This window comes from Vombatus ursinus, unplaced genomic scaffold, assembly GCF_900497805.2.
Source record: "Vombatus ursinus unplaced genomic scaffold, bare-nosed wombat genome assembly UNPS02000580.1, whole genome shotgun sequence".
In the NCBI taxonomy this organism is placed as follows: domain Eukaryota; kingdom Metazoa; phylum Chordata; class Mammalia; order Diprotodontia; family Vombatidae; genus Vombatus; species Vombatus ursinus.
The window spans coordinates 2828243-2843701 of record NW_020940358.1 but is presented as its reverse complement, the minus strand read 5'-3'; the positions used below and the strand labels follow the sequence as shown (position 1 = coordinate 2843701).

General features: G+C 44.1%; 1 protein-coding gene across 1 annotated transcript in view; it reads right to left on the bottom strand.

The window, feature by feature from the left end:
• CACNA1B (calcium voltage-gated channel subunit alpha1 B) overlaps positions 1-15459 on the bottom strand; it is a 247343-nt gene that overhangs the window by 83812 nt on the left and 148072 nt on the right. Inside the window, exons 20-23 of the mRNA XM_027849985.1 lie at positions 12014-12140; positions 8736-8865; positions 7599-7658; positions 6398-6504 (exon numbers count right to left, since the gene is read on the bottom strand). Of these exons, the coding sequence (XP_027705786.1) occupies positions 6398-6504; positions 7599-7658; positions 8736-8865; positions 12014-12140 (424 nt within the window). The remainder of the gene's footprint in view (positions 1-6397; positions 6505-7598; positions 7659-8735; positions 8866-12013; positions 12141-15459) is intronic.

Here is a 15459-nt window from a genome sequence, read left to right as displayed (position 1 = left end):
TCTCTCTCTCTCTCTCTCTCTCTCTCTCTCTCTCTCTCTCTCTCTTTCTCTCTCTCTCTCTCACACACACACACACACACATTTTTACAGAATTCACAAAATCTCAAAAGGAAACATCAGACAGACAGTACACTCAGCAGTACTTCATCTCAACATCTCTGACAGGAGCAAAGGAGACAGAAATCTATCAGAGGTAGAAATACCCAGCCTTGGTTTAGGGAAATTGGGAATTAGGGAAACCTCTTTCTTTACATACACACACACACACATACACAGTTTTTTTTGTTGTTGTTGTTGGTTTGTTAGTTTGTTTTTTGCTTTTTGGTGAGGCAACTGGGGTTAAGTGACGTGCCCAGGATCACACAGCTAGTGGCAAGTGTCTGAGGCTGGATTTGAACTCAGGTCCTTCTGACTCCAAGGCCGGAGCTCTATCCACTGCACCATCTAGCTGCCCCAACACACACAGTTTTGCAGATGCTTTGGCTGTGTCTAAATACCACCAAAATAACAAGCAAAAAAGTGATTGACTGGGCTCTGAGATCTATGTCAGGTCTCTAAAGTGAGGGCTTTGACCCCTAAAGAGTGCTGACCAAGCAATTAGAAGGTGAGAGTATGTGTCACATCCCATGCTCCCTGCAGTAGCTGGGGCTCCAAGATGACCACACCACCCCCTTCATCCATTGTCACCCAACACTCCTACACTCCACCTCCCCTTGCAACCATGAGCACCTTCACCAGCAGTTGTGCAGGCAAAATTCTTCCCCCCTCAGGTGCCCAGGGTCCCCATATCCTGCGCCTCAGATCAACTTGTGACTGTGCCAGGCACCCCTCAGCAAGCAAACTCTATATTCCAGGGCAGTGGCCAATGAAGAAGACCCTCCCTCCTTTCCCCCGTAATGACCACCACTTTGTCAGTTTTTTTGATGGGACAAAGTGAATTAGACAGAATGAGCAGGCATGGGTCAGCTTTACAGATCTTATTGCATTATATTCCCCGCTTTCAAATTTTCCTATTTATGTCAAAGGTATCATCATCATTCCAGCCACCGAGGTTTGCAATCTTGTTGTCATCATCAACTCCTAACTCCCCCTCACGTTACATAGTCAATCAATGGCCACATCTTGCATTTCTACACCCACAGCTTCTCTCAAATCTGCCCTGTTCTCTCCACTTACACAGTTGCCACTGGTTCAGACTCTCATCATCTCTGTCTGGGACTATTGCTATAACCTCCTGACTGATCTGTCATCCTGCCTCAAGTCTCTTCTCCCTCCAATCCATCCTCCACCAAGCTGCCAAAGGGATTTTCCCGAAGTTCAGTCTGACCACATCACTCTCCTATTCAAAAACTCTGCTAGCTCCTATTGACTCTAAGATAAAATAAGATTTCATTTTTATCTCATCCACCTTTTAATTCCTACTTTTATGTTTTAAAATGCACATAATTATTAGCGTAGTAACATGTGTTCATAATTTCTAAATATATATATTTGGGATGCTCCAAATATTATTACGAATCCATTTTCTAAAGTTGGACCACTCTGCTAGGCTGCCCCAAGTAACTGTCCTGGGGGACTTTTCCAATGACTCCATGGGATTGTGCCACAGTGGAGACAAATCTACATGTTCACAAATTTGAATGAAATATACTGATGTCCCACAGTGGTCACTTGCCAGCCTCTGGAGCTCTGGTCAGAACACTGCTACTTCCCGAGCTCTTAAGAAATTAGGAAAGCGGTGAAGAGTGTCTTGCTGCAGATTGCCTTTGCTTTGTTTGCTGAAAAGCAGAGACAGTGGTCTAAGTAGGCAACCAGAAACCTGTCCCTACAGAAGGCCTCAGAGAAAGCTTTGCTTTCATGCTTTTCTTTGGCTGTCCCAGATGGTACAAAGTAATTTTGCAGGCTAATACCCCAAAAGGGCTTTCCAATGTTAGCTTCAAAGGAAGAACAGTCAGCCCTGACCTAGCTTTCCAGACCGATTTCACATTATACCCCTACACATTCTATTTGCCAGTCAGATTGGCCTCCTGGATCATCCCTATATGTGACTTGCATTTCCCACCTCTAGGCTTTTGCACGAGCTGTCTCCCACCCCTGGAATGTTTTACCTCCTCACTTCTCTGCCTTTTGGAATCCCCAGCTCCCTTCAAGGCTCAGCTCAAATGCCAACCCCCACACAAGGCTTTTCCTGATTTCTTCTGTCATGTTCCCTTCCGTCCTCCCCCCACCATCTAAAATTACTTTGGCTTTTTTTTTTTTTTTTTACATAGGCAGTATGGTAGAATGGATACAACGCAGGCCATGGAGCCAAAAAAACCTGGGTTTAAGTCTCGTCCTCTGACATATACTGGCTGTATGACCCTAGTTACTTCTCAGTGATGTAGGTAACTTGCTATGCCAATACATTATAGAGAAAGTGCCAACCCACATTGGTAGAGAGAGTTTTCTCATCCAAGAGTTCCTCATATCAATAACATCACAATTCTAGTTTTTGTCCTCTGTATTTTATATTTAGAATATATAATATAAACCCATCGAGGCCAAAGACTGTTCCATTTTTTCCTTGGTGTGCCCAGTTCGTAGCATAGTATCTGTCTCCTAGCAGGTGCTTAATAGATGCTTGCTGAATTAAACTGAACTGGGGGCTTCATCTAGTGGCAGCTAGGTGGCACCATAGTGCAAAGAGCACAGGGCCTGGAGTCAGGAAGATGTCACCTTCCTGAGTTCAAATCTGGCCTCGGACACTTACTTATTAGCTGTGTGACCCTGAGCAAGTCACTTGACCCTGTTTGTTTCAGTTTCTCATCTGTAAAATGAGATGGAGAAGGAAATGGCAAACGACCTCAGTATCTCTACCAAGAAAATTCCACATGGGGTCACAAAGAATTGGACACAACTGAAAAGGACTAAACAACCACAATAGGGCTTCATCTGAGTACACGGGCATTGGGGGAGACACATGAGAGTGTCCACCCAGGGAATACACACAGAGATAGATATGGGGACACACACATACACACACACACACACACACACACACACATACACACAAGGACACAAGGTGGGACGGGGGAACACACACACATATACACAGTTTGAAGTATCAGGAAAGGCTGACATTGTATACAGATGTTGTAGAGGAGCTAATTTAATCACCGGCAGTAAGAGGAGAATGGAAATTTCTCCAAACCAAACAAGTCCCAGCCAATGACCTATAGCTGAATTGGTCACAACTAAATTTGCTTCGTGCGTGATTCTGAACAATAAAGGCTTTTACCGGGTTTTTGTTGTTGTGTTATCCTTGACTAGCTTTAGACCCAGCCATCATGGGATGGGAAGGGGACCACGACTCCATCTTGCTGTACATAACAAACTGCAGGGGGCAGAGGCAGAGGAAGGCTCATTCCCAGAAGGATGTGGGCTTAGACAGGCTCAGAAAAGCAAAGGGGAGGAAAAAATGGGACTCAGAGCCCTTGCCTCAAGAAAGCTCAAAAGAGCTCCCAATATGGCTCATGGGAGTGTCCCTCTGCTCCTATGAACATCCAGCACATGTTACCAATATGCCCTGCATCTCCAACTGACTGCTAGACGTCAGCTGGTGTCTCAAATTCAACACGGCCAAAACTAAAGTCAGAGGACCTTGGTTCAAATCCTGCCTCAGATGTTTATTAGCTGTGTGGTCTTGGGCAAATCACCTAACCTCCCTGGGCCTCAGTATCCTCATCTGTAAAATGAGGAGTTTGGATTAGACAGAATATCTCTTCAAATCTTCAAATCTCCTAAATCTTAACTCTCCCTCTACCTTCACTGTTATGGATGGCACCAACATTTTCCCAGTCACTGAGTTAAAGATAGAGCCATCTTTAACTATTTCCTTTTCTCCCACCACCCCCAAAGCCAATGGGTTGTTAAGTTCTATCAATTCTATTTCCATTCTGCCGACCATAACCATTTTCTCCTTTCCCCTTGAATAGCCATCACTGAGTTCAGGCCCTCATCTTCTCTAGCTAGGATTATAATATAATAGCCTTTTATTTGGTTTCCCTGTTTCCAGTCACTCCCCTCTCCAATCCATCTGGCAACACATCTTGCCAGAACAATCTTCCCAATGAACAGTTTGGCCATGTCACTTCCCTGTCCCCAAAACGTTCTCTGGCTCCCTATTGCCCATAAAGTAAGAGAAAGACCCTAGTGTTCAAGGAACTCCACAATCTATCTTCAACCTACCTTTCAAGTCTCATTTCACAGTAATCCCCATCATAGTATCTACATTCCAGCCAATAGCTATTTGCTACATTTTTCTTGCATCTGTGTGTAACCAAAATATGCTCTCCCTCCTCATCTTCCCCAAGTTGAAATCTTTCTCTTCATTTCCTTCCATGTCTTCCTTTCATCAAGGCCCAGGAGCCCCCAGTTGAAAGTACTCTCTCTCTCTTTCTCTTTCACACACACACACACACACACACACACACACACACACATCATAGAGACACATTTTTCTACATTCATTGGTCTGACTTTCTCCTTTGTCCCTATCTCATTCTGCTTTGTATCATATTTATTTGGTACTCTATCCCCCCTAGCAGACTGTAAACTTTGAGGCTAAGGACTGTGTTATTTGCCATCTTTGTACCCCTAGCACAGAACAAAATGCCCTGGACATAGTAGGCACTTCATAATTATTTGTTTAATTAAACTGAATCGAATTCCTTGTTGGGATCTGACCACTGACTACATAAATAAGCACTAGAATTGGAATGATCATTTGATTAAATTCCATTCAATTCAATAAATATTCACAAAATTCCTACTGTGTTCAAGGCCCTGTCCTGCAAAGCTGCCAGAGATACAGGACATCACCCTGCCCTGTCCTCAGGAAGCTTACAGTCTAGCAGAAGAAACAAGATATGGACTCATTCATAGAACAGCAATAAAAGGTAGGATATAAACACAGCCATAAGAGAGGTATGAAGTGCTCTGGGAGCACAGAGGAGGAAAAAATCATTTCCAGATGGGTGGGATCTGGGAAGGCTTCATGGAGGAGGTAGCATGTGAGTTATGTCTTGACCCATGGAATATTGGATCAAAAGAGTAGAGCTGGAAGGGACCAGAGAGGTCAGGCAAGGCCAACTCCCTTATTTTACAGGTGAGGGAACCGAGGCAGAGAGAAATTAAGTGACTTGCCCAGGGTTACGTAGCTAGTAAGTATCTAAGGCAGGATTTGAAACTAGGTCCTCCTAAAGTCAAGTCCAGACCTCAATCCACTACACCAGGCTGGATAGGATTACAAGAAGGAGAAGGAGAATTCTAGGCCTGGAATACATGAGCGAAAACAGCGAGGTAGAAAAGCCAATGACACATCCACTCTGGCCGGCATGTAGGGTCAGCCAAGGTCAGTGTGTGGAGGGCTTGAACTTCAGGCCAAAGAGTTTAGACATCTTTTGGGAAGCAGCAGGGAGCCACTGAGGGCATACTAGGAGGAGAGTGCCATATGCAAAGTGGGACACTAAGAAAATTAGTCTCCAGGGTGTAACACATATATTAGAATCCTTTCCTGGACAAAAAATGAGTGGCCTCCCACCTACCCAAGGAAGAGGCTTGTCTTCTAGGGCAGGAAAGTGGGCCCTCAAAGACAAGAGCACGTAGGGGCCAAAGCATTAAGGAGACTCATATCAGAAAGACAAATCAGCTCATGGAGAATGGTCAGGCACTATCCTGAGCAGACAGAACAGCATCTGACTTTGGGTAAAAGCAGGTATGGGGGCTCAGGTGGAGCCTGCTGCCTTCTTCTGTCTCAGGCCGTTTCATGTGCCTCACATTGTCTCTCCACCTAGATTGCGAGAGATTGGTTGAGGGAGCACACTGGCTTTGGAGCCAGAGGACCTAGGTTCAAATTTCATGTTATCATTTACCGCCTGTGTGACAATGAACAAGTTATTTAACCTCTCCAGCTAACCTCAGTTTCCTCTTCTATAAAATGAAGGCAGCTAGGTGGCACAGTGGATAGAGAGTACTGGTCTGGAGTTAGGAAGACCTGAGTTCAAATTCAGCCTCAGACACTTCTTTGCTGTGTGACCCTGGGTGAATCACTTCTGTCTACCTCAGTTTCCTCCCCTCTCCCAGCACCAAGCACGCTTTCCAAAGTGGGGATCTATTACCCCAGAGGCAAATGGCCACTTTGTTCTCAGATACAGCCGTAGGGTCCCCTCCCTAGGCAGGGAAGGCTCATACTGGAAATTCAGTCTGTCAGCCATGTTTAGATCTAACCCTTAATCCTTCATGTCTTCACTGTCCTTTCACTTCACAGACAGCTCAGGGGCCAGTCCCTGGCTTCCCCATCCTGCTCACTTTGCCCTTCACTCTGGGGAACTGGGGACAGGGGAGAAAAGTGACTTACGAGAAGGCAAAAGCCACCAGGGCCCCACTGACCACAATGAAGTCCAGAATGTTCCACAGGTCACGGAAATAAGAGCCAGGATGAAGCAGCAAACCCAGGTCAATCATCTCCAAGAGAAACAAAGGCCGTTAGCATTAGTGTGAGGCAGGGGAGGGGAGCCCTGCCTGTCCTTACAGACCCACTGGGCCAGCCCCACACAGAAACTCTGCCTGGGCTCGGAAAAGCTGCCATACAGCCCAGAACAGGTACCACTGTCTATTTTCCTATGGTTTCACCCACCACCCCTATAATTTTCCAAACAAAGATATCCCTCTTTGGCTATCTCTACCCTACATGTTGTCTCTCCCTTTTAGAAGGTAAGATCCTTGAGGACAGCGACTTTCTTTGCTTTTGTACTTGTATCCCCAGCACACAGTAAGCACTCAATGTTTTTTTCATTCATTCATGCATGGAACTACTTTCCTCCCCCAGTCACACACACACACACACACACACACACACACACACACACACACTCACACAGCTCCTGCCTTATCTAGCTACCAACCCAGTCTAGCCCAGTTCAGGTCTGATCTCCCCATAATAAGAGCTCTCACTCCACAGGACCTCATAGTAAAAATGACATAGGTCAATAAGTATTCTTTTCATAAGTGAATACCCTATGTGGCCTAGACTAGAGGACTCCCCATATCCCAGGGCCTCTGGAGCCCCCTATATCTTTCTACTTCTGTCCTGTTGGACTCTCTCTCCCACCAGGGGGTAGGAGGGAGACTGAAAACCTTGGAACTGCTCAGGGAGGAAGACTCCTCCCCTGGGGGGCTGCCCTGGATACCTACATAGATGCATATACACACAAACCAGGGGCCCCCAACAGACATAGACACACAGTAGCTATACTGTGCACACACACACACAGCCCCCCATCTCCTCCCCACCACAAGGCTATGTTGGGCATACTGGGACACACAGGGTGAGTGATACTCTCTAGTCCCAGGGTTGAAGAGGTCTCAGAGCTCATCTAGTACACACTGCCAATCCTCAGAGGCCCAGTCTCTATTCACTAAGGAAATTCACATATATTTGTCCTTGTCTCCTATAAGCAAAAGATCTCAAGACTAAAACCCATGCGTGGCCTGTCATGTTCAGACCCTGGTAAGCAGCTGTGTGACCCCAAGTGGTGGTGCTGGATTTTGGATCTTACCTTGATTACCATCTCGAAGGTGAAGACCCCAGTAAAAATGTAATCCATGTACTTGAGAACCTAAGATACAACAAGGGAAGATTCCTTTTCAGAGGTTGAGCACACAGCATGGAGGGTGATTTCCACAGCACCCATTCCATTATTTTGAGAAACAACTGTTATATTGGAAAGAGCCCTAGATTTGGAATGAGAAGACTTGAATTCTAGTCCTAACTCTATGGATAAATTTGGGTAATTCCCTTAACCTCTCTGAGCCTCAGTTTCCTTATCCACAAAAATGGGATTAAAACATCCCAATACTTCTGCTTCAAAGGGATCAGATGAGACACACGCATAGAAAGCACTTTGTATCTCTAGAGCAGAGGTATCAAATACGTGGCCCATGACACTCCAGAGTACAGCACAAACCAGATTAAAATATAATTGGGAAATAGCCAAATAAAAACACTACAAAACAGAGATAATGGTAGTATGCAGTTTTAAACAGCAATACATGGCCCACGGGGATCTTCGGTGGCCCTCATTTCTATCTGAGTGAGATACCACTCTCTAAAGCTCCGTGGAAGCATCTGCTGTGGTTGCTTTTCTCAGCTCCGTGGCCTCTGAAGTTTCGTGTTTGGAAGTCGAGCTTCCTAAAACAAAATCTGGAAAAGTGGGTTGGGGAGAGCCCAGCTGAGAACCCCTCCCAAAATATGAGTGGGCTCTTTACCTGGGAACAACCACTCAACCACAGTGGACCTTAGGAGCAAAGATGAATTAACTGTTTGCTCTACCTACTAACTTACTGAGTGACCTTGGGCTAACCACTCTTCCTCTCTGGTGTAATGGAAAGAAAGCAGAATTTTGAGCCTCAGGAATTAGATTCAAATTCTAGCTCTGCTCCTTAACCATTTTGTGGGGAGTTGTTTAATCTCCTTGGGGCCTCACTTTGTTCATCTGTAAAATGGGTTTGAACCAGATGACCTCAAAGATCTCTTTCAGCTCTAGAGCTATGGTTTATTTTTCTGACCCTACCTCTGCCCAGCCCCCAGTCCTGGGACTTGTCCTCATCTTGCCTCTACATTTTTGTCAGTGAGCACCCTTGGTCAGCTGGAAGGAGGACAGAGGAGGGCAGACATTCTATCAGCAGCCACTCACGTTGTTCCTGGGCGAGTCGGCCTGTACTGGATCCTCGGCAGCCAGAGCAATGCTGCTGAGGGCGATGACCCCGAGGATGACCATTTCAAAGTAACGCATATTCACTATGTAGTGGCAGGCACGCCGGAGCCTGGAGGATAAAGAAAAGAAATGGGCAGAGGAAAGTCCATACTCCCTAAAGGGACAAGGGACCTTTGTCTACAAAATCATCCCAGGGAGCACCTCTGCTGCAGATATCAGAACTGTGTAGGACCAAACAGCTGCATGGATGTAGTGATCCTCACAAAATGAATGGTCAGATTGTCTGAGGTGCCTGGTATTTGGTATGGGAGAAGAAGGCAGGGTTATAAGTACCCAGAGGTGGAGGAGAGGAGGGGTGGAGTACATCAGGATGGATGAAAAGCCACTGATCATAGGAACTTAAGAAAAAATCTCTCTCTCTCTCTCTCTCTCTCTTCTCTCTCTTTCTCTCTCTCTCTCCCTCTCTCCTTTCTCTCTTTCCTCTCTTATTTTCTCCTGATCCCTCCCTCCCCTACATAATTCTTATTTGGCCCATAAAAGTCCTCTCCCCTAAAATAAAGCTTCCAAACTAATAATAATAGTCCTGGAGAACAGATAATTTAACATTCCTTTCTCTCTTGGCATGAGGGATAAGGGATGACAGATATAGAATGTAACATATACTACAAGCAATTTTTGCTTGACTATTTTTCTTTGTTAAAAGGGAAGATTCAGTTCAAGGTGAGGATGAACAGGCATATTGAGAAAAGCCTGTGTGATTGTACTAGAAAAAGGTATCAATAAATTATTTTTCAAAATAAAACACAACTTCCAATTTGTTGACAGGTGTCAAGCATGACCACTCCAGAGTCGGTGCCATCACCTTAACCCTACAAACTCTGTCTTCCATCTTTGATATCTCATATTCTAGGCTGAAGCCTAAATGATTCAGTCTCTAGTTTAGGATGGAAAACAAAGGGCAGAGCTGACAAATGGAAAAGGTGGAAACAATTCTGGAACACAGGGAAGGGGCAGGATTAGACTCACAGACATCCTGTGAAGTTTGAAGGAGGTAATATCTGGAAAAATCAAAGGGCTACTTTTCACAGCAAGTGATAAATAAGGATTTCGGTGCCCTCCAGAGTTGATAGGAGATAAAAACATAAATTGATTCCAGCGAGGTTCATATAAGGTCTTGGAGGACAGACCCCCAAATGGCTAATTAGGAGATGCAAGGAGAGTTTTAAGAGCCTCACCTACAATGTGAGAGTAATGTCATAGACGAAAATACCACTCTCCTAAAACAAAACCCTTTGCCCACATCATAGCAAGAACTTGGGTGGGTGCCCCATGGTTCTGACTCAGAAATTTTCCTGATACCATGTCCTTATAAGTTTACACAGACTCAAGATAGCTGTGTGGCAGCATGTGTAGACCACAGATCTGCATGTGATAATGCGTATGGAGCACAGACATGGGTATGCCCATGCTTCAGTTCTGCACATACAGGGATGTGGTATTAGGTACAGCCTAGAGGTCCAGCTAGGTGGCTCAGTGGATAGAGTGCTGGGCCTAGAATCAGGGAGAGCTAAGTTCAAATCTGGCCTCAGACACTTATTAGTGTGTGACTCTGTGTAAGTCACTTAACCTCTGTTTGCCTTAATCCACTAGAGAAGGAAATGGCAAACTACACTAGTATCTTTGCCAAGAAAACCTCATGGACAGTATGGTCCATAGGGTCATGAAGAGTCGGACATGACTAAACATAAAACATGACAATAGGTACAAAACAAAGACATGGTATATGACAGGGTGTATAGGACAGAGTCCACAGATACAGGTATGTGTGTACAGACTGTGGATTCAAGTGTATGCCAGGATCACACAGTCTTCAGATAGTAGTGCATGCCAGTGTGGGATCATGGGAATCAAGAGGGAGGGGAAAGACCCAAGGGAGAGAATGAACAGACCTTAGTGACTGATTAGATGTGAGGCAGAGAGGAGTTAAGAATGACTCAGAGCTCTGGAGCTGGGCTGGGAGCTGTGCTGTCTGTGAAAGCAGGTAAGACCTCTGAGGGAATGAAGATGAAGAGAGAAGAAGCAGAACTGAGCCTTGAGGAACAGCTATAATTAGAGGGCTGAGGATATTAAAAAGGTAAAGCAAATGGTTGTTATAGGAAGGGGTCAGGCAACCCGTCTTCCAAGACATTAAGTCTTTCCCTCCTTGTTTAATCCATCATGCCCATTCTATCAAACTAAACTTCCTAAAACACATCATGTCACTCCTTTGTTCAAGGACCTACTATGTGTCCTATTGCAACAAGTCTATGGCCTGCCATTCAAGGCCCTACATCACCTAGTCCCTGTCTTATCTCCAAACTTTCCTTCTGCCCCTAACCCTTAGATTGTAAGCTTTTTGAGGCCTGGCACTCTTTTGCCACTTTTGGTATCCCCAGCACTTAGCCCTGTGCCTGACACATAATAGACACTTAATACTTATTGACTGACTGACCCTGTGCTCCATCTGAGTTGATCTCCTCTCCCTATCACCACACTCCCAACACACACACACACACACACACACACTCTATTCCTCCACTTGGAATGAACGCCTTCTATCAAATCTTACCCATTCTTCAAGGTCCAGATCAAGATCCACCTTCTTTAAGAAGCCTTCCCTGGCTATTACAGCCCACAGTAACCTCTCTCACCTCTGACCTCTGGCACTTAAGAATCTACTCCATTTAATCTGACACTCAAATAGCCTCTTTTGTGGCTCCATCCTCACAGAGGCAAGGACTCAGGATCCTTGAAAGACTTGGTGGGCATGCCCAACATCTCAAGGTCTGGACCAGGAGAAAACTGCCCAAACCTGGTATATTAGGTAAGCCCAAGCAATCCAGCAGGGAAGGTACCTATGTCCTTCCAGGATCCTAAATCCTTGTTCCTGTGAGAGGAGTAACAGAAAGGGAGGGCTAGACTGGCAAACACTGACCATGAGTCAGTCTGGTCTTCCCAGCTACAGTGTCAGCTCCTTAAGGGCAGAGATCAAGTCTCATACTTCTCCTGTGTTCCCCTGAGCATCCAGCCCAGGGCAGCATACATGGAAATGCAATATTTGCCATTGAATTACAGCCCATGTGGCTGGATGATTTCAAATCTATGTATTGAAGGCTGGCTCTGCTACCTTCCCCACAGGTCAGCCAGGCAACTTTCCACACACATGTATAGCCCACAAACAAGTACACATATATGTAGGAGTTTATGGGGAATCTTACAGGTTGGTGGGGCTTAAGCAGAACATTGAGCTGTATGGAAGAATTGGACGGGGTCCACTCCTTGTCACGTCACCAGCCTCCACGTCCTTCTTCTCTTCCACTTTACCTTCAAAGTCAACATTGTTCACTGTAAGAAAAAAAAAAGCCAACAAGCACAGGTCAATAACATGCCAGCAAAGTCCACAGGTCTAATTTACTACATGCTAGCAGGTCCGATACCACCCTGAGGCAAATGGAAAGAACTAAGGGGCTCCTCTCCCTTTTGGGGGCACAGTCTGAAAGGAAGAAAGAACTCCAGGAAAGTACACTGGATTAGTAATTAAAAGATGTAGGTTCTAGTTCTGTCTTTACTACTTAAAAACTATGTGACCTTGGGTAAGTCACCTAACCTCTTCAAGTTCATTTTTTCATCTATAAAATGGTGATAACAACCTCACAGTGTTGTTAGTATCCAATGAAGTAATGGATGTGAAATTTCTTTGAAAACTGTAAAGCACTGTATGAATGTAAAGTGCTACTATTCCTCTTGAAACTAATTACTAGTATTGTCCTCCCAATAAAATCCCACTGAAATGCCTTAATTGTGATTTGAAGGTGACCCTGACCATGGAAGGTTAAGATCTGACAGGTCCAGTCAATCTGGAAAGGCTTAAGAGTATAATTCCAATGATGGACTGAATGTCTATTGTCCAAGAATGAGCCAAACTAAAGTTAAGAGGATCGTTACCAGACTGGCCACAGAAAGACCATCTACTAAGGTACAAAGGGATTGCAATCTGTATTGTTGGAAGGAGTACCCATTCTGAAGGAATTACAGGTCCTTCAAATATTGGAATATTATTATTGTCATCTGTGAAGCTACACAGGCAACATCTAGGGATTAGCTAAGAGAACTTGTCGTGTCCTTTGGACATGTTAAAAACAAAACATAATCAACCCAGTAGTTCAAGTTTAAGAGTTGGGTTTTGGGGGCAGCTAGATGGTACAGTGGATAGAGCTCTGGCCTTGGAGTCAGGAGGACCTGAGTTCAAATCCAACCTCAGACACTTGACACTTACTAGCTGTGTGACCCTGGGCAAGTCACTTAACCCCAATTGCCTCACAAAAATAAGAAGCAAAAAAAAAAAAAAAAAAAGCAAAAACAAGAGTTGGGTTTTGAAGGCTATACTTGAAAAATGATAAATCAAAGAGCCATTTGGAGACAATGTGAAAACTTCAGATTGTTTTTTATATTTTGCATGAATTTGTTTATCAATTTGACTAGATAATGCCAATAAGCCAGAACAAATCAGAAACAGGTTTTATTATATTCAGAGCTGGCATTCTCTACCAGCAGTTGATGAGGAATGCCCTATTCACAATTCAGCAAGCAATATTTATACATTATATGAAACAAAGAAAAAGAAAGATGGTTATTTGTTAAAATGCAGGCGGCTATACAAAGAAAAATAGTATACTTGTTAAAAGAAAATGTCAGGAATGTAGATAACGGAGTTACCTTCTTGGTATAGCTAGTTTCACTAAATCAAAGAGAACTGCGCATAAGGCCAGATAAGGGAGGAAGACGTTCCCAGGACTGTGGAATCCTCCACCCGCAGCAACTAACTCTTTTTTATTGATGAGAGAAGACCCTGAAGGACACTAATTCATGAAAGGTCACATACAGCAAAATGATTAATACGGAACAGGATGGAGCGAGAAGACTTGGCTGAGCTTGTCCACATTCCTCTTTAGCATCATCTACAGTATGAGAGCGAACTGAGAAGAGACGGCTCCTGAAAGCAGAGATAGGGACTAATTGTTTGGAGGAGAGCTTTGTCCTGCTCCAGGGAGCTGCAGAATCCCGCTACGTGAAGGCCTGGCTGGGCTCGTCCACATTCCTCTTTTAGGAAGCTCTTCAGCCTGAAAGAAGCCAGCCCCAAGGTCATGATGGCTTGGCCCTCTACTGCTTACTCTAGCTTAAAGGGGAAAGTCCTCAGAGCTCAAGAGAGCAAATATGAGAAGCTTTGTAGTTCTCTGGCTTAAGGAAACAGCTTATCACTGAAATAACAACAACAAAAAAAAACTACTTCTACACCCAGCCAAGGGAACAGAGTGGAAAGCTACAAACCCCAGGCTTAGGGTGACTGTTTCATTGAAACAGTATAATGTGTCTGCTTTATTGAAAGAGCTTCATACTGTTTCAGAAGGCTGGGAGTAGTGGGGGGAAAAAGTTTTCTTCAGGCAAGAGGGCAGAGGATCTCAGAAGAGAAACAAGTCATTCTTGGTATCCAGGAGTGAGAAACCTGTGGCCTCAAGGCCACATGTGGCCCTCTAGGTCCTCAAGTGCAGCCCTTTTCATCATTCCATACAGCACAATTACATTCCATTACATGCAAATATAATAATTTGTTCATTTGTTTACCAGTTGATGGTAACTTTCTTTAGTGTCCAGTAACTTAGCAACTTTCTGGACATAGTTTCAAATTGCTTTCCAGGATTGCTAGACCATATCACTACTCTGACACCAACGCATTTGTGTACCTTCTTTCCTGAAGGCCTTCCAACATCTGTCACTTTCCGTTTTTTTTTCTTTTGGTCAACTTTGCTGAATCCTGAATCTGGATTCAGCCAAAGGGTCATACTTGAGGACCTAGAGGGCCACATGTGGCCTCAAGGCTACAGGTTCCCCACCCTTGACTATTATAGACTGTTGCTTAAAAGCAACCGCTAACATCCAGGCCTGGAGTCCAGAGTCATGAGTTGTTCTGGGCACTCTGCTCTGCTCATGGATCTCCTATTCATGTGTCCTACTGCTAGGTCTTTATAAGTGTGTTTCCACGCTCCTCCATGAACACTGTGTGTGTACATTATTGGGAGAGTATGACTGAGGTTTATGGGTTTATTTTGGTTATTCTTAATTTTGCACTCTATTGAGTAAGTGTTACACTATGATTATTCTTGCTTTGGCCTTCTCATTTAATAAATTTGTCACTTTTAAAAGTCAAATGAACCTAATAAACTAGTATTTGATAAAAAACTAGAGACCCCAAGAACTGGGGGGAGGACTCACCAGTTGACAAAAACTGCCAGGAACACTGGAAAGCAGTCTGGCAGAAATTGGGTTTAGACAAATGTCACATTGTATACCAAGATAAGTTCTATACTGGATACATGACTTGGATATCAAAGGTTACTTCATAAACAAATTAGAGGAGTTAAGGAAAAAAATTCTATTTTGGTTTTATGGATAGGGGAAGAGTTCATGACCAAATAAGTGATGGAGAGGTTCATAGAAGATAAAATAGACAATTTTGATTACACAAAATTTATAAAGTTTTGTAAAAATAAAACTAATGCAGCTAATATTACAAGAGAAACAGCCAAGGAAAAAAATTCTTTGCAGCAAATTTCCCTGATAAAAGTCTCACACCCAAGATATATAAGGAACTGATTCAAATTTATAA